This window comes from Scardinius erythrophthalmus (assembly GCF_964197995.2).
Source record: "Scardinius erythrophthalmus genome assembly, chromosome: 12".
NCBI lineage: Eukaryota > Metazoa > Chordata > Actinopteri > Cypriniformes > Leuciscidae > Scardinius > Scardinius erythrophthalmus.
Window position 1 is genome coordinate 36,677,653 of NC_138232.1, and position 23,874 is coordinate 36,701,526.

The 23,874-nt window shown below is 38.5% G+C and overlaps 2 protein-coding genes across 2 annotated transcripts; one reads left to right on the forward strand and one right to left on the reverse strand.

Annotated features, from left to right (window-relative positions):
• The first annotated feature begins 1,391 nt into the window (after positions 1 to 1,391).
• Positions 1,392 to 19,933, forward strand: wiza (WIZ zinc finger a). Its single transcript, XM_081380689.1, has 10 exons — positions 1,392 to 1,859; positions 2,661 to 2,784; positions 3,972 to 4,511; positions 4,680 to 5,426; positions 6,526 to 7,011; positions 7,614 to 7,934; positions 8,813 to 9,027; positions 9,370 to 9,643; positions 9,758 to 9,923; positions 18,675 to 19,933. The coding sequence occupies exons 2-10, from the start codon at positions 2,682 to 2,684 to the stop codon at positions 18,841 to 18,843; spliced, it is 3,021 nt and encodes a 1,006-aa protein (XP_081236815.1). The 5' UTR covers positions 1,392 to 1,859; positions 2,661 to 2,681; the 3' UTR covers positions 18,844 to 19,933.
• Positions 19,934 to 21,916: 1,983 nt separating this feature from the next.
• LOC308699633 (cilia- and flagella-associated protein 144-like) lies at positions 21,917 to 22,306 on the reverse strand (the record flags this gene model as incomplete). The annotated part of the gene is made up of 1 exon (XM_081380529.1): positions 21,917 to 22,306. The coding sequence occupies one exon, from the start codon at positions 22,304 to 22,306 to the stop codon at positions 21,917 to 21,919; it is 390 nt and encodes a 129-aa protein (XP_081236655.1).
• Positions 22,307 to 23,874: the final 1,568 nt, after the last annotated feature.

Sequence of the window (23,874 nt, forward strand, 5' to 3'; positions counted from 1 at the left end):
TTTTAAAGTGATAACAAGTGTGGCTAGCAATAAGCTTGTCTGAGATTAGTAAGTTCTATGCAAAACGTAGAGGTGTGCCAAGATAGACCTACTCTCGCAACAGCAAAGCGATCACAATTTTCAGAACAAAGCACCACAGTTGCCCTCATCCAACTATGCAAACTATAAGCATGATGCTAAATAGAATACAACAAGTGAAAAAAAAAACCAGATGCTGGCAACAATCAGCCACAAAGTCACTGACGATAGGAATTGAACAACACACAACTTATTTTCTTGCAGCAGCACTATCCATACATTTTGTACTTTATTTAAATACAAATTTATTTAAATAAATTGTATAAAGATGGTGCTACTGTGAATAAGGTCTATAGGCCTACATTTTATCACTTCTAAAGGCTACTTTTATTTACATACTTCTAATTAATTTATATAGACTAATATTTTGGCGTCACGTCATCACGCATCACACACATGACCTGCTTCGGCCAATTGTGAGCCTACGTGGTGACGTGCAACACAGACGCGCTACGCAAAAACACTACGAGGCCCAGAGAGAAGGAATTGAATAGTGGAATAAAGTCGGTATTTTTGTTTGTTTTTGCGCACAAAAAGTATTCTCGTCGCTTGATATACTTAAGATTGAGCCACTGGAGTCACTTGGACTATTTTAACGATGTTTTTAATAACTATTCTGGGTCGGCGAGTTTCGGTCACTCTGGAAGCCTATGGAAGAGTCAGAATTCTGTCAGATTTCATCAAAAATATCTTAATTTGTGTTCCGAAGATGAACGAAAGACTTACATGGTTGGAACAACATGAGGGTGAGTAATTACTGACAGAATTTTCATTTTTGGGTGAACTAACCCTTTAAAGGTGGTATCAGTGATTTCAGGCCCAAAAATATTTTTATCACATTCATCTAATCTTTCCTAACGATCCGCCGTCAAAAAAAAACGCGTCTCTGTAGGCAGCCTAGGCTCTGAGATCTGCACACAAAAACAAATGGTTTAGCCAAACACTCAAAACCAAAACAAATAGTGTTCCAACCAATCACAGACAGGGGGAGGGTGTTGTGAGGTTTTGAGCCAGCTTTTTCTTCAGCTCTGACTTGTGTGCAGCCGTGCACAAGCACAAAACCTCACAACACCCTCCCCCTGTCGGTGATTGGTTGAAACACTATTTGTTTTGGTTTTGAGTGTTTGGCTAAACCATTTGTTTTTGTGTGCAGATCTCAGAGCCTAGGCTGCCTACAGAGACGCGTTTTTTTTGACGGGATGCTTATGGGGCGGGCAGCTAGCGGGTCGTTAGTAAAGATTAGATGAATGTGATAAAAATATTTTTGGGCCTGAAATCACTGATACCACCTTTAATCAAATTCATTATATCCTGACAGCTGCAATTAATTGCGTTTAACAATATTTGCTAAGAAAAATTAAACACACTAAGTTGTTTTCCACCCAAAATATCACTAAACGTGGTCACATAACGTTACGTTACATCTATGACAGATGTATGACAGTATGTTCACATACCTCAGTAGTGTGTATGAGCTCACCTGCAGCTTAACTGTAGGCTACCTTCACGTTTTTTACCTCTTTGTGTGACATTTCATGTTTACATTTAAAGATATAAAGATAAATATCAGTCTACAGTACATTCGTTCTGGTCTCCCAGATATTTTATGGAAAACGCATAATATTTAGTTCTGATAGCATCAACCACGCCTCTGTGGCTCGTCCATGTAACGTTTTCTAAATGAGGGATCGATTGATTTTGCCTGCCTAGCTCGACTGTGCTGTAGTGATTAAAGTGCCTGCTGTCCCTTGTTCCTGTTAGAGAAACCTCGCCACTTTAAGGTAATTTTGACCATTATGTGCTTCAACATTTTGTTTTCAATGTGGTTGGCTACGTGTAGCCGAACAAGCCAGAAACTGTGGCTTTGCACACTATCAAAATTTGTTTCGACTTGCAGTGCCTGGTCAATAATCAGCTCGTGCTAGCTGCATGTGCGCGTGTATTGTGTTAAATGGTTGGAACTGATGCATGAAATTATTATAGATGGAAAGTTTGTTTTTGGCTTATCGTAAGCACACAGCAATAATGACTCCAGTCGTGATTAAAATAAATGATTCTGAGCAAATTTAGCCAGTTAATCTGAAAACATGACTATGAAAACGAGAGAAGGTATGGTGCCTTGTCAGTGTCATGGTATGTAAACATTACGAAAAAAAAGAAAAGAAAATCAACATGGTAGTCATAGTTCCCGCTTAAATGCAATAGTTGGTAATGTTAAACCATAATAAATAAAAGTAAATGCTTTTCAAACAACGTTTGGAAAATCCAGAATATGTTTGTCTTTTTGGTTTATTAGGTAGGCTATTTTTGTTACATTGATGGTAAATGCCAATATACAAAATATATTTACTGATGTAATGTTATTAATGTAATACTTTTTATTGTTGTAATAGCTGTAGTTATTATTGCATTTTGGTAGGAATTGTTACCAGTTTTTCTAACGTGTATTTTTTTCAGTCATTTCTACATTTTGAATTTTGCAGCTATGAAAATTATTAGTTTTTTTTTTTCTTGTCAATGAATAGATAAGTTGCATTCTTAGAAAAGATTGGTCTAAATGTATTGCTGCTTTTCTCTGCAAGTGCCAGGGAGAGATTCCAGCCATGGAGAAGACCGCATCAGACACGGCAAAGAAGACAACCACTGCTACCTTTTCCAAAGAGTGTCTGGAACCAGTCTTGAATAAAGACTTGGATGACTCTGATTGTAAGTAACACCAAAGATACATGCCTTTTGACCAGATTTTTGCCACATTGCTAAAAGACATAGCCAGTCTGTAGATATTGGGCAGAAGTTACACTTATTTTTTTTTAATGTTCAGATTATGATTCCACATTTTATTCTGTAACCATTTACAAAAGTTGTCAAGTGTAAGATGCCTAGTATTTTAAAATCTGTTCAGATTTGAAAAGTCATCTAATGTATTTCAGCCTTACTGCTAATAAACAGACAGTTTAGGATGTATTCTTTCAAGAGATTGGTTAGTTCTGTTCACCCAAAATTTACACTCATGTCATTCTAAAACTGTGAGGAACTTTTTTTGTTGTTGGGTGAACTATTCCTTTAAAGATCACTGACACTTTTGATCAGCATTGATTGTTTTATCAGTCCCACCAGGATTATTTTCAGATTTTTGCAACCTAAATTGACAGAATTGGCAGCTTTTCTCAAATTTTGGTGATTTCAGCATTTTTGTGCAGTGAAAACTCAATAATCATGGTGCACTTATATAATTGGTGTTAGTGACTTCAAGAGTACATTTACATGTAAATATACGTGTGTATAATTACTGAAATTGTGGTTCTGGTCCCCTTGCACAATGCAATGGTGACACTAGCATAGACATGTTCATAATTCTGCTTTGCTGAAAATACACAGACACAGTAGCTTGCACATTGTCACTGAATCAGTAAGTAACCAGTGACAGTGTTATAAAATTCATTTTATTATTTATAAACAATACCATTTAACAACTAAATCATTGTTTATTGTTTTAATACTGTACATATTTAAAAAGTGCATAATGCATATTCAGTAAAATAAATGTACATATTTATTGCTGAAATCAGCCATTATGGGACTACCAAATACTCACCCCAATATACATTATATTCCTTATTGCAAATAGTAGTTTAATAGTCTCATTAACTTCTTGAAACTTTCACTAATTTCATTTATAGGGAGCTTTTTATTTAATTCTGAGTTGGCTTGATTTTGCATTACATTCTGTGATCGCAGAATCTTCAAATCCTGGAGGGACTGTTGCATTTATGTCGCAGTCAAAGAAACAAAATAGATTCTTCAGGAAAACTGGACAAAACATGCTGTCAAATATTAGTTCATATTCCATACAGGTGTCATGACATTGTTTATTCTATCTCACTTTTTTACAGTAGGCATCCATAGTTGTGAGTTTTGTGGGACCAATTTTGAATCCAGACGAGGTCTCTCCAGTCACGCCCGGTATCATCTCAGGCAGCTGGGAGTGGCTGTGTCCGACAGCAGTGGAGCTCCTATAGACCTTCTGTGCCAGCTGATGAAAGAAAGAGGCGGAACTCTACCCAAGCTCAAAAAACAGGCCAGCCCTGTTAAAAAATACAAACCCCAGTCCCACAAACTCAAAAAGGACGCTGGGCCCAAATTAAAGATTAAAATATCCAACCTTGTAAAGAAAAAATATGCTCTTTCCTCGTCTTCCCCCTCTGCTGTCAAAGGATCAGCAGCGTCTGGTCACTCTTCTTCGCCTTTTGCTGTAGGGAAGCCTCATAAAGCATCTTCAAAGAAGATTTTGGTGTCCACTCCGTCTTCAGCCTTGTCTCCTCTCAAGGCTGTTGAACCCAGGCTCATTGATGGCATTCCATCTACCTCCCTCTCACTGGCCTCAGCCAAGCCCCTCTGGGCCCCTCAGGAAACAGACGCTCCTCTCAATTTAAGTAAGTAACAGTATTAAAAATGTATTGGTATGTGCTTGGAAGTGGGATCCATTTAAAAAAAAACTTGGCCTAGTAAATTTTACCACTCACTGAAGCAAGCTAGTCAATCTGATGAAGCAATCCTTGCATACAAAATAAATTTTTAAATGTTCTGTGCTTTTTCGCCAGCAACTATGATAAAAAATTCCGCTGCGAGGGATGACGTCCATGTGTGTGAATTATGTGGAGCCTGGTACGAGACCCGTAAAGGCCTCTCCAGTCACGCACGGGCCCACCTGCGGCAGTTTGGTGTGAATTTGGAGTCTAAAGGTGCTCCCATTGAGATGCTCCATAAAATTATTCAGAGCGAGGAATTCCAGGAAAAGGCCAGTGCTGGGCAGCTGGAAGGGTCGGACTTTGAGGATCACACTTCACCCTCCTCCGCTCCTTCCACCTCATCATCCATCAGCAAAATGCCCTCTCTTACCCCTCTATCGTTTAAAGGACTGACATCCATTCGTCTAACACCTCTCCCAATCAAAAAGCAGATTTCTCCAGATGTTTCAGGGAACATGCCCCTCAGCAGCCAAACAGAATTGAAATCCCCTCCTTTAGCTAAAAAGAAGATGATTTCATTAGATGTTTCAGGGAACATGCCCCTCAGCAGCCAAACAGAATTGAAATCACCTCCCTCAAAGAAAAAGAAGAAAATTTCTTCAAATGTTCCAGGGATCTTGCTCCTCATTGGTAAAGGAGAATTGAAATCTCCGCCAACCAAAAAACATAAGATTTCTGCAGATGTTTCAGAGGCTTTACCTGTCATTGAGAAAACAGAATTGATATCACCTTCCTCAGCGAAGAAGCAGAAGATTTCTCCAGATGTTTCGGCGGGTTTGCCGCTCAACAAAAAAACTGTATTTAAATCACCCTCTCGAGGTAAGAATATAAATTATGTATTCATTTATTTTATTTAGTATATTTTTAAACCAAGTAACTTTTATTTATGTAGTGCTTTCGACAATACAGATTGTTTCAAAGCAGCTTTACAGTGATAACAGGAAAATGATTCAATGATGCAAACAGCTGTACAGCAGCCCTAAAAGAAAATAGCTGAAGTCAGTTCAATGTTGATTCGGGTCCGTTGTAAAGATCGTCAATTGTTAAATTGATTAATTTCATTTCTAAAGCAGGTCTATAGAAAAACAAATGTCGTCCAGCTCAGAGTTTTTTTTTTTTTGAGGAATGTTTGAATATCTTGACTATGTTTGGACTGATAATTGGGTGATAATTTATAGCAAAATATGGTAATGGAAAACCCGGATTTTTAAGAGTGTCTGACACCCATGCCTGGAAAACTCATGGAAATTAATAAAATACTAAAGTCATATAAAGTCCTGTGTAGATATTAAAAGACCAGAGTCAAGTCAAGTCAGTCAAGAACAACTGGAAAGTCATTGAAATGTTATTTTGGTCAGTAACAATATACATATACAGTACTATTTGCTTTTACATTGTTACAACAAATTGCAAATAAATGCTGTTCTTTTGACATTTCTATTCATCCTAGAATAAAAAAAAAAAAAACATGGTTTCCAAAAAAAATATGAAGCAGCACAATTATTTTAAACATTGATATTAAGTGTTTCTGGAATGAGCACCAAATCTGCATCTTTGAATGATTGCTGAAGGACCCTGTTAAATTCAGCTTGCCATCACAAAAATACATTTTTATATTTGATCAAATAAATGCAGCCTTGGTGAGCATAAAGAGACCTTTTTCAAAAACATTAAAAAGTCTTACCAACCCTAAACCTTTAAACAGTAATATAGTTGATGTACAGTTAACCTTAAGCTTCTTCACAGGGGGCATTACAGCATGATTTTACATCCAATAACCAACAAACCATTTTTTTTTTTATGTTTGTGACCTCTGTCTTTAACTATCAAATATACATATACAGTTATGTTACAAAAAAAGTGTCCTTACATACTTTGCTCTGATCATTTATGAGATGCCCTCTTTCTTACCCTCAAGGCGAGTCATCTAGAGGTGTCACCTGTGAATTCTGTCATGAGAAATTTAAGAAGAGTCAGAGCTTGGCCAGTCACGCCCGCTATCACCTGCGCCAGCTGGGCATCACCGAGTGGTCTGTAAACGGGTCTCCCATGGCCACTCTGCGAGAGGTGATGGCCCAACGTGGTAGTTCTGCTGGATCTCTCAGTTCCCCTGGGCCGCCCTCGCTGACCCCACCGGTATCCCCCTCTGTACCTCCCTCTGCACCCCCCTCTGTACCCCCTCTCCTCTCATCCCCAAAACCCATTACCCAGTCTTCCTCTCCTCCTCCTGTTCCTCACAAAGTTCCAAAGGCCAAGAAAGGCTCCAGGACTGTGTTCCCAAAACCAAAGGACGAACCTGTGGAAGTTGACATCTCTATCATAGAGTCTCCAAAGCCACAAAGCGCACCCACCACCCCTTTAACACCTCCATCTGATTCCAACACCGTTAGATCACCCATGATCGGTGCGTAAAAATTACAGTGCATCCAGTTACTTCTTTTATTCTTTTCTTTCTATTTATTTAAACTTTCTGTAGATTTTTCATCCTTAAGACTTAGTCACGCTAGACTAAAACTATACAATCAATTCCCTTTTACTACAAACCTGCAGCTTTAAAGTTTGAATTCTTGTAATTCAGTTAAGAGAGATTCATGCCATGACGAATCGTTCTTCTGTTGGTCACGTCTTTACCTGATACGAATTTGCAAGTCAGAGTTCACCAAACCTGAACTTTCAAATGCAGTGAAATTCACATGATTTTTGCATTTCATGTTTCCTGTATTCGCATGTGTATAAATGGAAGTGAACAAACGATGTAGTGTGACCACCCCTTTAGGTGTGCTATTCATTTTAGGATTAAAAGTATAAATTTAGGAAATTAATAAATAATTACGTAATTGTACAATTTGCATTTGTCTGGTTAATTTTATAGCTTAATGTGATGTTTTAGCATAAAAACATTTTAAAAAAACATAAATCACTATCAACAGCCACTAGAAATCTCATGTTTTATTATGAATCCCTTGTTTTGTTGAGTTTATAATGACTTGTGTCTGCTTTCCTCAGCTCCTAAGCATGAAAAGCAGGAGCCCAAACAGTTTGTATGCTGCGACTACTGTGGCGAGATGTTTGATACTCGTAAAGCCCTGTCCTGTCACGCACGTGGTCACTTACGACAGATGGGAGCAAGGTGGTCGCTGAAAGTCCCGCCCATAGAGGCCCTGTATGAGCTCATGAAGAGGAAGGACTCTGAACGGGCATCCCAAATCAAACCGGAACCTGATTCAGGGGCTGCAGTGCAGTTGAAAAACACTGAATCCTCACCTCGCACTTTTACTCTATCACCTGTGGAAAAAGAGAAACCTGCCTCTGACGACATAACTACAGGTACGTTGAACCTAGAATTATTTGTCTCTTAGTAACTAACATTAAAACCTCCCAAAAACTGCTCCGAAACCTATGCACCTTGTAAACCTAATCAGAGGGTATGTTCAAAATAGCATTCTTCTGGTGAAATCAAGGTGGCATTATTATTTATTATTTGATCAGGCTGTGAAAACAAAGATATTTCTACACACAATTAGATAAAATTGCAAAATAACTTAAATTCCACGTTGATAACTGGATGTGACTTGCTGAATGAAACATGCCACAATGTCTTCGTAATGTTTGTTGCATTTTCTGATACCAAAAATTATTAAGAAATGGCAAATATTATGAGTCTATTCTACTTTATTAACATGATTGATGTGCACTCTTAAAGGTGCATTGCGCAACATTTCATGTTAAAAATACCCGTTTTTCTAACCCATACATGCTTAAACAATTGCCTGATGGGCTGAATGAGCCCTTCTCTGACACTGCGATTGCCTCTATAATCCTGTACAGTAAAATAAATAAGAGGGATTCGGGTCGGAATTTGAGACTGGGCGTGACGTCATGCGCGTTCAGTTGCAGTGTTGCAGTTTCGCTTGTCGCCAGAGGGGGCATAGTTCTGCAAAAACTCAGAGACTTGCACAATGCACCTTTAAATGGGAAGTGTTATTCAAAAAAGTAACCCTTGGGTTATATTTTTGCCATGATCTTTCGCCATTTCTAGTGCTGGCCGATAAATACATATGCCGATAATAAAGCATTTTTAATCGTTTTTGCGGATAAGAGTTTACAGATAAGATCTTTTGACAATGTTAAATTATTCTGGATGTTAATGCAATATGTCTACTTTCATGTCTTGTGTTCTCCACTCTCTTCCCTTTCTGCTGTAGGCTGTGATGCCACCTGTGAACTCTGTGGTTTTGATTTTGAGAATCGCAAGGCACTGGCCAGCCACGCAAGAGCCCACTTAAGGCAGCAGGGAGTGGATTGGAAGGTCATCGGCTCTCCTATTGAGACCCTGAAGGCCTGGATGAAGAGTGAGCCGGGGAAAGTAGCAGAGCTCCACAAAAGCTACATGAGGGGGGACTTGCCTTTTGTTAAGAAGGTATGTCCAGGTTGAATTGTTGCCTAACTCAAATGATATTTCTTATCTCTTAAGAATAAACTCACTAAAGTTTGTTAGATTTACACTTAAAACGTAAAAAAGGAGTAAGATATATTCCCCCCAAAAAACAAATCTTAACATCTTATGCAGTTTTTCTTTTCAAGTAAAATTAAACTTAATTTTTAATACAAATATTTGAATGGAAAACAAGACAATAATACTGATTTATTTGTCTTTTGCAGTATTTTTGTTCCTTCTTAATATTTGCATGAACACAAAGTTGTCAGCATCTTGGAGTATCTTTGCTATTAACAAATTTCTCTCTGTCTTCCTCTGGTGTAGAGCTCCAAAAGATCCTCCACTCTGTACTCTTCCTCAGACTCTGAGTCTGTCCGTCTTGCTTCTCACAAGGGTTCATCAGCAGTCCGAGACTCTGCTGGTCAGCCGCAGGTATACCAGCTTTTCAAAGCAGTGGCAACAGCTAGAGAGGGCAAAGCAGGAATGAGCCACTCCTCCTCCACATACAAGAAACAGCCTTCATCAGATGAACTTTCCTCAGACAGCCTGTTCCAGACTCCCACGGCTCGCAGGGAGCTGAATGTTCGTTTTCCTCGAGGTAGGGGAAATGTGTATTTCTTGCTCATACTAGAGCTCCAAATGATGTATTAGTTCAGTTTTAGCCAATAAGGAAAATGATTATGCATTGTGATGATCACTGTGCTTGTCTTAGGCTGTGAACGGCGTCCTCCAAAGCATTTATCCCACTCTGAGAGTGGATCCAGGGAAACAGAATCTTCAAAGCCCTCTCGGGCTGGAAACATTCCATCCTTGGTGCCTAGACCACCAGAGACCAGCCTAGTAAAGCTGGTTGGGAAGGTGTACTCCCTCAAGTGCAGGTGAGTTGAAAACACAAATCAGTTTGTTCTGTAAACCTGGTGGTTTTGCTGTCTGGGAGTGGAGAAGAGCTGTGCGCTTACAAACAAGCAGGTTTGAGTGGTTCATCATGACCTGATCCCATTCTCCCTGTGTCTCTCTCCACTTTCTGGTCTACACTACTATTAAAATGCCCCATATTATGCTGTTTATAAAATGATATGGAGGTCTCCGACAATAGGTTTATATGCATCCGAGGTAAAAAATAAAACACTTGAATTTAGTCATAATATACATTTAAGCATCACCCCTTTTCTCGCAGTGTCTGAAACGATTCAATCAAGACTGCAGTCTATCTAAACTAGGGGTTGCACGACTACTGATTTCTGCTAGTCGATTTCTTATCAAAACAATACTCGAGTTACTCGACTACTCGTGGTTCATGCTACTGTAAATGAAAAGACATGAAATAGCTAGATCTTATCAATAAACATTATTAATTCATAGCCTAATGCAACAATTACATAAGTAAACTCTCAAAACATTATAATTATGACATTTCATTTTAAAATTGTCATGTAACAGTCTAAAGCCAAATAAATAGCCGTTCTTGCCTTTCATTTCAGACGGGGCCGTTCACATATCGCGTCTTTTTCGCGCTCAAGGTCGACATTTCAAATGTAGGCGCGCGGCGAGCGCGCTCATAATGGAAGCAACGTGGTGCGCTAGTTTTTCCAGGCGGGTTTTTCCTTCTCATCTCCAGAAATATATATAGTAGTAAAGCTAATGCAAGGGCTAGAAATCAATTAATCCTTTGCTGATACTTCTTCGTCGTCATCATGGAGAGAGCAGTTCATGGTTGGTTGCATAGCAACGACAGACGCCATGGGAGCGCAAGCGCTTGTAGGAGACAGCGGCACGGCCGCGCTTTCCACACGTTTTTAGACGCAATATGTGAACGGCCTCTTGCAGAGTTGGCCAATTACTATATTTTTGTCATGCTTGATGAAATACTTCCACACATCTGACGTGTGTTGTCTGTTGGTGACGTTCGCCATTTTTAATTCATTTATGGTTAATGGACGCTCGAGTAGTCGATTGTTTCCGACAACGTCGACTAGTGGTTGAAGTAGTCGATCTATCGACTACTCGACTAGTCTATGCAAGCCCTAATCTAAACCCTTCCTCTCCGAGAGCCTACTCTGCTGTGATTGGTCAGATTTGTACATTGCTTACAGCGTGTGTCAGAAACGAAACATCCATTACCATATCTTAATTTCAGCTCCGGAGGCTTCCTCAGCACTTGATACATATTAGCCGCGTTTCCACTGTCGGGCCAGGGCCGGGCCGTGCTAGTGCGTGCCAGGGCCAGTCGCGTTTCCACTGTCACTTCCGGGGCTTGATCGGGGCTTACTCGGGGCCAACGGCCAGGATTTCTGGCCCGTCGAATACCTTGGGCCAAAGCGGGCCAGCTCGGGCTAGAGGAGTGGTTACCAACAGAGGAGGAGTTTACCGTTGGGAGACGGCAGCGCCGGATGATTCTGTCAGCATTAAACCCTTAAACCCTAAGCGTCCCGCCGGCGGGACGGCACCCCATGAAAAAAATTCATAATCAAATTACTAAGCAACCACTGAATGATATGATACAAAATAGGTATCATTTTAAAGCTTAGAATCTCAGCTTTTCAATGCACCTATACATTTTATTCAACTCCTAAAAGGTGCTGAGTTATTCCTTTAGAACGGATTATACCGCCGGAGGGCGCCCCCTAGCTATGGAAAAAATTAATTGTCATATTTTTCAAAACTACTGCATTGATCAACACAAAATAGGCATCATTTGAAAGCTTAGAGTCTAAACTTTACAATGAATGTAGCCATTATGATTATCTCCAAAGTAGTGCTGAGTTATTTGCTGATAAAATGATTTTTTTTTAATACATAATTTGAGGAAGAGGAAATTATTATGTACTGCAATGTGTCAAAAACATCATACTGCTCAGATAGTCATGTGTCATATGTCATTTGAAAGGTCTCAATGAGTAGAATACAAGCATAATTGTTTCAGGCTTTTACTAAACTTGAGCAAGGTTTTTGTAAAATAAGCCCCTCAAGAGACCCATGGGTAAACCATATATGGATGCTGAATTTTAGACACATTTCCGCTTGTAACTTCATGAAACATGCTCCGATTGTGGAAAATGACACATCATTATTTACAGCAGATGCTTACAGGGATTAAAGTGAAAAAAAATCTTCTGACTGAAATTTTTTTTTTAGGCCAAGTCATATTCCTTTAACTTTTTAAATAGTCGAGACCAATAGCGTTTTAAGGGGAGACGTTTTAAACCGCTTTAATATTGCCAGTAGGTGTATTTTAAAAGCTATATTTTAATCTATGAAAACCAGGCATGGAACATACTAATATAATTAATAATTTGCATATATATATATATATATATATATATATATATATATATATATATGCAAATTATAACACGTTTACACAAAATTTGTTAACACACAAGTAAGTTACTTTTCCCCTTTACTTAACATAAATTGTAAGAATATGACTAATAGTAAAGACTAGTACTAATAAATACAGTGCTATGCATAAGTTTAGACACCCATGCTAAAGTTGACTAAAAAGAGGAATAAAAAAATCATCTTTTGGAAACTGAACTTAAAGGTATAGCGGAGGATCTTTCCGAATTTTAGATAAGTCTCGCCCTCTCCACTTTTTGAAAGGTTTGATTGATTCACCAGAATGATTGACAATTAGGAGGACCAATAGTATAGGGTATCCACCCGGAAGTAAAAAGATCCTCCGCTATAATGCCTTAATTTAAAAAATTAGGAAAAATCCAACCTTTAAGGACACCAATTTTCTTTGTGAATGAATAATGTATCGTAAATAAATAAATGTTCTTCCTTAAAATACAGGGTGCATAAGTTTGGACACCCCTATGTTAAATTCCCATAGAGGCAGGCAGATTTTTATTTTTAAGTTTTTATTTTTAAGTATTTTTTTATTTATTTTTTAGGATACTATGAATCCTGATAAAATTCCCTTGGCCTTTGGAATTAAAATAGCCCCACATCATCACATAGCCTTCACCATACCTAGAGATACTTTCCATAAGATCATCTCTCAATGCAAATCAAACTAGCTATTAGGCTAACTGAAATACAACCATGCCAATCTCTAGGTATGGTGAAGGCTATGTGATGATGTGGAGCTATTTTAATTCCAAAGGCCAAGATAACTTTATCAGGATGCATAGTATCCTGGATCCATGAAGTAACTGGCCTTTAAAAATAAAAATCTGCCTGTCTCTATGGGAATTTAACATAGGGGTGTCCAAACTTATGCACCCTGTATTTTAAGGAAGAACATTTATTTATTTACGATACATTATTTATTCACAAAGAAAATTGGTGTCCTTTAAGGTTGGATTTTTCCTAATTTTTCAAATTAAGGCATTAAGTTCAGTTTCCAAAAGATGATTTTTTATTGCTCTTTTTAGTCAACTTTAGTATGGGTGTCTAAACCTATGCATAGCACTGTAAACATTAGGCCTAGGCTAAAGCTATTAAATAGCAGTCCCAAACTAGTTTTTGTTAATACAATGTTGGTATGAGCCACTACAGTCATTTAAAAATATAAAAAATAACAAAGAAAAATAGTGGCATTTTGGGGTTATATGAAAACGACAGTTACCATGGTGAATACACAATATTAACAATAACTGTTAATGAAACATGGAAACTGGTGAATAGAATGAGAATCATACCTGCATTACTTTTATTTCGTGTAATTTACAACGTAACGGCGTTGCATGCTCGTAGTTTCTTTTGCACTTGATCAGTGAGGCGATACAGCGCGCGCCGCTGAATTTGCGCGTGCAATTGAGTGTGCGCTACGAGAACAGGATAACGACTGACAGGACAAGAAAGTCCGTTTTTCTGAGGTGAAAAGCTTTATTTCAGCGTACACTTATGTCACTGCCTGCCTGGTAGTTCCTATTGTGCTGGGTTTTCTGAAGTAGTCATGATTTGCCTCTCTTAACATAACATGCTCTAAACACGCACGCAGTGTGGAAAAGGAGGAGCGGAGGCGCGGGGAGCAAGGATCACAGCGCAAATTTGAACTATATCGATGTGATATGGTCTAATTCCATATCGCATTTAAAAAATATATCGATATATTTTTTATATCGATATCGCCCAGCTCTACCTGCATTATAAGTGTGTCACTGAAATATAGTTCTACCTCAGCGCTCAGCTGTAGCCTGACATGCACTTTCCGTGAGCGGTAATTGAAAACCCGGAGTGGACTATGAGCGGAGTGATTACAGAGTGCTTAGAGTGGAGAGAGGAACGTGCTTTTGCTCCACGCCAGGCTTTGATCACATCCCCCTCAGCAGGGTGAATACACCTCGTCTTTCCTTAATTTAAGACCTATTCAAACTAAAATTAAGATATTTATTACATTATTTGAGAAATGAAAGCCTATTTACGGCCTTAAAATTATGAAAAGTGAATTTAAGACTTTAAGGACAGACTGGAACCCGCAATGACGGAAATCCGTCATAGACTTGCTGCAATTAACGGAAATCCGTCGTAGCGACGGAGAACTTTAATCCCTGTGCTTACAATTAAAATGAGTCCAAACTCAACGTAATCCATCACTCAGAACTAAAGATATTCCTCATGGAGTTCTAATTCACAAAAAATACACAAATGCACGTAGCCAAGCGAGGTAGCTTAGACTTGGCCTTTTTACTCGTATCTTCATGAAACATACATCGATCATGAAAAATGACACATCGTTATTTACAACAGGAGCTCATGATTAAGACGAGCCCAAACTCATCAGTCAGATCTAAAGATATTCTTCATGGCGTTCTAACACAGAAAATACCAAAGACGCACCTAGCCAAATATATACTCATGAAGCACTCGCGTTTGGTCTTTACTTATAACTTCACGAAGCATGCACATATCGTAGAAAAATGTACATCATTATTTTCAGCAGACTCTCACGATTAAAAAGAGCCCAAACTCAGCATAATCCATCACTCATATCTAAAGTTATGCCTCGTGGAGTTGTAACACAAATGCGCACATAGATCTTTATTATAGATGTAGCACTTATGTCGCGTTCTAACTCATAACTCAATTAAGCATGCATCAATTGTGGAAAATGGCACATCATTATTTACAGCAGAATGTTACGATTAAAAAGAGCCCAAACACACCATAATCCATCACTCAGGTCTAAAGATATTCCTTATAGCGTTCTGACACAAAAAAATACCAGAGGCGCACCTATGAAGTAGCAATAGCAGTGATGCTATGTTGTTTTGATGTGACGTTTCAGCTCATAACTCAATGAAACATGCATAGATTGTGAAAAATCGAACATCTTTATTGACAACCGATTCTCACGATTACAAAGAGCCCACACACAACAGAATCCATTGCTTTGATCACGAGATATTCCTCACGAAGTAATGCATACTTGGCTAAAAAACAAGTCTCTCATCCTTCTGGGGAGCAAAGTGTTTTCCAATTTTCCCGGAACCGTCCGCGCTCGTTTTCAAACGTGGAATAACACAAAATATGTATCATTTTAAAGCTTAGAATCTCAGCTTTTTAAAGAATCTAACCACTTCGATCAACTCTGAACGAGTGCTGACTAGTCTCTCTAAACCGGAGTGTACCGCCCGTGTGCGCCACCCATGGCGCCCCCTAGCTGCGAAAATATTCATTATCATATTTTTCAAAAATATTGCCTTGATTCAAACAAAATTGGTGTCATTTGAAACCTTAGAGTCTGAACTTTACAGTGAATGTAGCCTATTTGAAAAACTCCAAAGTATTGCTGAGTTATTTGCTGATAAAAATATAAAAAAAATTCATAATCTATAAAATACTTTTTTGTACTATGTACTGCAATGTGTCAAAAACATCATACATCTCACGAAACATTCAAAAATCGTTGAAAATGGCACTTCATTTTTTACAGCATATTCATACAATTAAAATGAGCCCAAAATTAACTTTATCTATTGCTTTTATGACAAGATATTTTTCATGGTGAAACACTATAAAAAATGCTCATGAGGGGGCGTCAAGGTCTCAACAAAAATGCTATCTTGGTTCCAAAGGCTGTAACGTTTGATTACTTTATCCAATTACCACAAAATTTTATCCAGATGCAGCTCAAATGTAGAGGGACTTCCCCAAAAAAGAATTTTCCTCCTACCTTATTTCCTTCCTGAGTTATTCCATGTCAAATAAGAAAGATATGCATTATCATTATAAAAATTATATTTATTTTTTGTCTTTTATCAGCAGTTTCTCGGCAGAAGAATGTCCAAATGTAATTTAATTTATATTTTCAAAAAATGTGAAAAGTGTTCTTTCAAACGATACCTACCTTTTGACTCTCCTTGCTATAGTTTTGAAGTTATGAGTCTTTAGTTTTGTGTATGTCACTCAGAAAACTCTTTTTTTTTATTGCTTTCCAAATGTGTGAGGACTAAACAAAAAGGCTACCTTTGTTCCAAATGCTGTAACTTTTGAGTACTTTATGCGATCACCACAAAATTTGATTCAGATGCAGCTCACATTTAGGGGTACTTCCCCAAAAAAGAAAATTTGTGCTACCATATTTCCTCCCCGAGTTATTGCATGTCAAACAAGAGAGATATGCAAAATCATAAAAAAATTATGGTTTTTTTTTGTATTTATCAGCAGTTTCTCGGCAGGAGAATATCCAAATGTAATGTAATTTATATTTTCAAAAAATTTGAAAAGAGTTCTATCAAACGATACCTACCTTTTGACTCTCCTTGTTATAGTTTTGAAGTTATGAGTCTTTACTTTTTTGTGTGTCACTCAGACAAAAAAAACTCCAAAAATGGCTCAGGGTTTAAGGGGTTAAAGACTTAAAAATAAAATAATTTAAATCACGTTCATGTTTGAATGCCTTCTGTTTGTGATGCAAAAGACTATGCGCGCTAGCCGTTACCATAGTAAACATAGTAAACGCTTGAAGATACGCATAGTAAAAAAAACAACAGCGAACGCTTGAAGAAATCAGACCAATGTTAAAGGCTATCACAGTCATGTTTTTATTTTATCTGTCATAGCCTACGTCTCGTCTCTTTAAACCGGACTATCAAAAAATAAAGTAACTTTTTTTTTCGGGAGCTTCCTCTGTTTCTCTGACTGAAAATATCTGTATGGGAGTCGAGAGAGTGCTAATCCTCAGGTCGTATGGCGTATATTTGTAGAAATTATCATTTTTTCTAAATGTGATGTAAATATGTCCTGTAACTAAGTTACCAGATAGGCTAAAGAAACAGACGCGACTGAAAAAGTAAGTGTGTCCTCTTTCTTTTGTGAAATAGACCTAACGGTAATTTATTTCTGAGTGACTAATGTGCAATTTTTACATAAATTAATTCATTATGATCAATGAATCACTTTTTATTGTAAAACTGTGGTAAAACATCGATGCTTGGGTTTTAAATATTCAAGTAGCTGCTAAACAAACAAACAAAAAAAAAGCTAGCAAACGGCCGCTTTTATCGTGTTTTCAACGCTGTTTCCAGTGATTTCTGATTAGTTTTCTGATAAAACTTCCATTTGTTGGTGAAGTGTGACGCAGGCCCGGCGTCAAGGGGGGGCTTGGGGGGGCTTAGCCCCCCCTAAGATGATCTCAAGCCCCCCTTGCGGTGATCTGAATGATGATTATGTGACTGAGCGTTCGTGCAGGGTTCGCCTAAACACTTTATGAATAAGATAACAATAAACGAGAACTGCCTGAACTGTTCTTTTCTTTAGGCTATTAAACGTCTTTTCACACACATGTGAGAGGAAAATCCGAAGACCGTGACACCCCAAGTACGCAATGCATGACCTTAATTGCCTATCTACTAGCCCCGAGGTTAAAATGCATTGCACACATAGAACGAGCTCCAGCACATCCAGAATTAATGTGCATATACACAATCAAACATAAGGTCTGTTACAATTATTAGGCTACTTTTATTATCAAATCAATATTAGGCTACAATTAATTAGCCCCGCAATAATCTCATAGCGCATCACTGCATAACCGACGCGCAGCGATGAAGATGTTATATTAGTCCTCATTTAAAAAACATGTTTAACATGAAATAATTCAAATTTTTTTCACCATGGGCCACAAGAGAAATATTAAGAAAATAAATTAAGGTTAGGCCTATACGTTATCAGCACATGTTAAGTAGATTCAGCTCTCATCGGTCAGTTTTTAGTTTCACTTTCTATAGTGAAAAATTGAATGGGATTTGATAGTACTTCTCCACCGACATAACTCACCTTCGATCAAAGTGCTCGCCTTCATAGTTTAAAACGCAAATACGTCAAATGTTGCGACGTGACGTTTTTCTTTTTCAACAATTGCGCAGAATGATGGACAACAATCACATTTCGCCGCGATATCCCCACGAAATATTTCCAATCACATTTCGCGGACGTCTTATTAACTAAATTTAAACCTTTAAAACCTTTAAACTAAATTAAAAAACAAATCTTCGTCTTTAAACAAAGTTTAAAGCAGTGGTTGTACTTATGGTGCATGAAGATTTTGAATTTGACCTGCATTATGTCCCACCAATAGTTGTCTCTCTCCTTGTCATTAAATGCATTGATTGTAGTTAAATGCCTATACATACACGATTAGAACAATAAGTCCTCTTCTATAAATTCTTTTATAGGTTCTGTGAAGAGGTTTTCCAAGGACCGCTGTCCATACAGGAGGATTGGGTCATGCACCTACAGCAACACATCCTGAAGCTTAAGAAGGATTCGGCCTCAACCTCGTCCCCTCAGCCTCCTCTCGGTCATACCGAAACGCCGCTTCTTATCGGCCCTCAGGCTGTCTAGATGCCCTTTCTGCTGTGGTCTTTATTTTCATCATTTTGAAATTCTACAATCATGCTACACTGACTCTTTTATTACAAAGATTGCTCTATTACCTGGACCTTAACTGCCAACTGTGATTTTAATTTTTAGATGATCATTTTTGCAAGACACTACTGAAAAAGATTATGACCACAGCGTTTCTTACATGTCAAAGTGTTTTCCAGATGGCATGTTTTGAATGTATTGTACTTTTTATTGCATTTCACTGTTTTTATTGTATTTTGATAATGTGTTACCACATGTTAACTGTTCTCTTGACTAACAAGATTTCAAACCTGTTTTATACTGTACTTAAAGTTTCCAATAGTACTTAATGTGTTAAGTTTTAAATAATGTTTTGTGAAAAAAATAGTGTAGACCAGCTTTTGGTCATTGAAATGAAGGTGTTGTTCTTACCTTTTAAGATAGTATTTTGAAAACTGCTTCTCACATGTGTGAACAATCAGATTTTTCGATGCCAAAAAAATCAAATAAAAGGGACAGATTTCTACAGATTTTCATTCATATGTATTAATGAAAATGTTCAGGTGTTTTTTGTTTTATTTTATTTTTGTCAAATTTAAGCAGAAACCAGCACTACAGAAAAGCCAGGCCATGTCTAGTTATTTCAGCATTAAATGAGACTTTAATATGTCTTTGTTCATATGTTTTTACTACTGTATTTTTGACACCTTTATGATCTTTTTTTGTTTTGTTTCCTATATCTTCCATATTACCAGATAAATTAGTCAACAGTGTGATTCTATTACATGTACTTGTGTATTTGTCTTTGTAAAGCACTGTGTCAGTGTCTGGTTGGAGTAAAGGGTGTTTTTTACTCCAACAGCAGCTATTAAATATCTTTCCAGAATGTGTGTGGAAATTGCATATTTCCATGTACATTATTTCTTGTGGGATACATGAGGTTTTGTTTCACCATTTTCTTAGTCAGGCTTTGCAAGATTTTAAGTCAAATCTATGACAAGCTGTAGTCCTTGCAAAATAATTTGGTAAAATACAGTATTGAAGCTTTTAATACCTGCGTTTGATTAATAAAGACACTTTGAATCCATTTACTGCTTTGTGGGTCATATACAGTATATTGCATGTTCCTCATCAACTACTGAATCCACTGCATAAACAATTCAGCATCTTTACTGTAGTAGCCTATATCTTGTATCTGAGACATAACAGATGGTGATATTCCCAGAGCTACTCTTCCTTTCCAATTTTTCATGGCTGTTTTTCACTCATGAGGTCTGCTAATGCTATATGTAAATGAAACCCTCCTGTTTCAAGAGTATCGTCTGCTTCCTGCAGTGAGGAGTCTGTGTAAACCAGCAATGCTGAAAGATGTTAATTACAGGGCCGACACCTTTATGAAGCTGTTATTTGGTTAAAAGGTCTTTTCAGAGAGGAAAAGAGGAAGGTGAAATCGAGCACTGGACTGTTCTATTTGGAAAAAACTAATTATTATGTGCTTTATACATGCTATATCTCTGAGAGTATCTCCTTACCAGTTAAAAAAAGCTTAGTCTGTAATATTGTATTTACATGCCTATATAAAATGCAAATAATTACATCGCTTAGAGCAGCGTTTCCCAACTGGGGTGCCTTCTGGCGAGAGCAGGGGTGCCGTATAAAAACTCCATCAAATTGCTAAAATGTGTAAAAAAAATAAAAAAATTTAACATCAATCTCGGATCGTCGGAAGTCTCTAATAATGACAAATAATGCGCACAAATGTATAATAAAAAAGCAAATCGTAAGTTTTCGGCGTTGAATTGCGGAGTTTACGCTTGCGCGTGATTTTTTCCCGTGCCTTAAGCCCAATTTATACTTCTGCGTCGAACTTACGCCGTAGCTACGTCGTAGGCTGTGTGTAGCGCGCGTACCTTTCGGCGTACCCTGACGTGCACCTCTCCAAAAATGTAACAACGCGTCAACTCTACGCGGACACAAGCGCGGTAATTGGTCTGACAGAACCCCTCCCTCGGGGTTTCACATGCTCCCTAGGTGCGCGTCAACGCGGACAACGACACAGAAGTATAAATTAAAACCAACACGTTGCCTACGGCGTATAGGCTCCGGCATAGGTCCGACGCAGAAGTATAATGAGGCCTTTATTCCCAGTGCGTCCACATAAAGCTTCCTATTTTTCATTGTTGCGCTTACGGTCAAATACACACAAAAACATTGTCACAACGTCCGTCTTGCCGCGTATTCACATAAACACATCGGTTATGTCCGTGCTGCAGTCAACGGTAAAGGCTGATTTATACTTCTGCGTCGGACCTACGCCGGAGCCTATACGCCGTAGGCAACGCGTTGGTCTTCATTTATACTTCTGCGTCGTTGTCCGCGTTGACGCGTGCAGAGGGAGCATGTGAAACCTGAGGGAGCGGTCCTAGCAGACCAATCACAGCGCTTGCGTCCGCGTAGAGTTGACGCATTGTTAAATTTTTGAAGAGGTGCACGTCAGGGTACGCCGAAGGGTACACACGCTACACACAGCCTACGACGTAGCTACGGCGTAAGTTCGCCGCAGAAGTATAAATTGGGCTTAAAGGCCTATTCAATTCTACGCGGACACAAGCGCTGTGATTGGTCTGCCAGAACCCCTCCCTCGGGGTTTCACATGCTCCCTAGGTGCGCGTCAACGCGGACAACGACACAGAAGTATAAATTAAAACCAACACGTTGCCTACGGCGTATAGGCTCCGGCGTAGGTCCGACGCAGAAGTATAATGCGGCCTTAAGTTACACCAAACACTGATCCCTAAACATACCCGTCATTGTAACCTTTACCAATGCAATTAGCTGTAGGGCGGGATTTCTGCAACTGGTTTGCGCCCAGTGGGATTTTTTATTTTTATTTTTTATATAGACAGATTAAAAATACGAGAGAAATACGGGAAAATATTTAAACGCGATGATAGCGGGATAGCAAGGTAAAATACGGGAAAATCCCGGGAAAAACGGGAGGGTTGACAGGTATGCATTAGTGCTAAATTATTTGGCAGCAGGAAAATATAGCCCAAACTGTCATCCCGAATTAGCCCTGCTTCTTCGATCGCCAGACAGCCTCCATGTATTTAGTAATATCCGTGTTCTGACGGGGAAAATGTAATCTTCTGTCACTGCGATCTGAGGCAAGTAGAGGAGTGGATATCCATCCTATCTCTTGTGCTTCAGTCTGAGGGTGATAGTACTTCTTCACTGGCCCCAGACGGGCCCTTTGTATGGCCTGGAGGACAGCAGGGTCTTCCTCTTCCTTTCTGGGGATGATGTTGGGTTTGTCAGTCAAAATGTGCAGTTTCTTGGCGGGGTTGATGTGAAACTCCGTGTAAAGCTTCTGGGTTCTCTGCTCCTTCATAACTGTCTCGAGATGCAGAGCATTCTGCTGAATCATGTCCACGGGCTCTCTGTTTTTACTTTCTGTCATATTGACTAAGGTGTTACCAAATATTGTTCAGTTGCTAATGTTTGTTGATATGATCACCCAATCACTTCCAGCAGCTTCCCTCTTCTCTACCTCTCGCGCGTTATGATGTCATAAAGCTCACTTACTGCTTAAAGGTGCTCTAAGCCAGTGTTTCCCTTTTTTCAGTCAAGGCACCCTTTGGAAATTAAAAAAAAATGTGTGGCTCCCTACACTAGTGTTGTCACAATACTACTTTGATAGGCTATACCTTGAAATGTACAAATTTTCAATACCACAGGGAAGAACTGCCGTTTAGGCCTACTGTCATATAGATATTTTTAATATTATCTATTTTTTTGGTCCATCCATGTAAAGTCTAGGAAGTCATTAATTTCTTCTGAAGAGATCACTTTACATGATGACATATTTAATTAAGGCTTTTATTCATATATAAATATTGCTCAATTACCATTGCAAATCTCACCTAAAAGTTTGCTCACTCAGTGTATTTGTGTTTTTATATTGGGATTTTTTTGTTATAATTGCACAAGATAGCTTGTTTTTTTAATATATTTTATCTTTTGGCATCTTTTTATGAATGAAGTGTTATTTGATTCTGATGTCACTGCTGCACATGTGGATCCCACACACGTCCCATTTTCTCACAACTCTTAACGTTCAATTAAGACTTTATTTAACTAATTTAAGACTGCTCTCATGAGGATACTCAAAGCGAAATCACGAAAGAGAAGTCGATTCTGGCACGCATCGTTCTGTGTGTGTCGTGTGTGTCAGCATCACAGACAGCGCATTCTCGTTTGTATTTTCTCGCTTGCATGGTTTAAAAGCATTTGCATGAAGAAGAACGTGAATATATAATGTAACGCTAGCCAAAGGATGACAGAAAAAAAACGGATGCTGCTTTCATTGCGTTAAATATTTTTAACGCGTTAAACTGAAAAACATTAAATCGCACGCGTTAAGCCCAATTTATACTTCTGCGTCGAACTTACGCCGTAGCTACGTGGTAGGCTGTGTTTTTGTTTATTATTTTTGTTATGGTTTATAATTCACTCCAAAGTGCACCTCCAACATCCAGCACTAATATGGCGGTGAACCACTTTCAGCCCGTTGGTGTTGGTGAGGGAATCGAGAGCAGGCGAGAAAGAGGAGGAGGATGGACTTGCCCTATCGTTACTTCGTTATTTCTCTGAACCGGCTCAGGTCAGAGAGTAAAAGTGGAGGACCAGGGTACTGAAGGTGAATCTCATGAATGCCAATGTGGTTTACTGGAACTCTGTACATCAAAAGCCTCTTCATAGTCTTCATATTCAGCTAAGTCCAAGTTTAACAATTATAAAAAATGTTGTTTATGTTGTCAGCTCCAATGATTTATTTTTTTGTAGGTGACATTTTGAGCCGCTATGAAATCGGCAGGGATTCGCTTGAAGGATGGCCTTAAGTTTTTATATTTTACTCTCAGTATCTAGTTAGCCAATTGTTTTGTCTCATTGTATCCTTTCCAGTCCATTCTTAATGTATATTTTGTCCACAATTTAGGGAAAATGATGACTGTAAGGGCACTTGAG

Excerpts from the sequence above, each read along its gene's own strand:
- wiza (XM_081380689.1), top strand. The coding sequence starts at position 2,682 with ATGGAGAAGACCGCATCAGACACGGCAAAGAAGACAACCACTGCTACC. Across the intron at positions 7,012-7,613 it reads CGTTAGATCACCCATGATCG|CTCCTAAGCATGAAAAGCAG; the intron begins GTGCGTAAAAAT and ends TGCTTTCCTCAG. Across the intron at positions 9,028-9,369 it reads ACTTGCCTTTTGTTAAGAAG|AGCTCCAAAAGATCCTCCAC; the intron begins GTATGTCCAGGT and ends CCTCTGGTGTAG.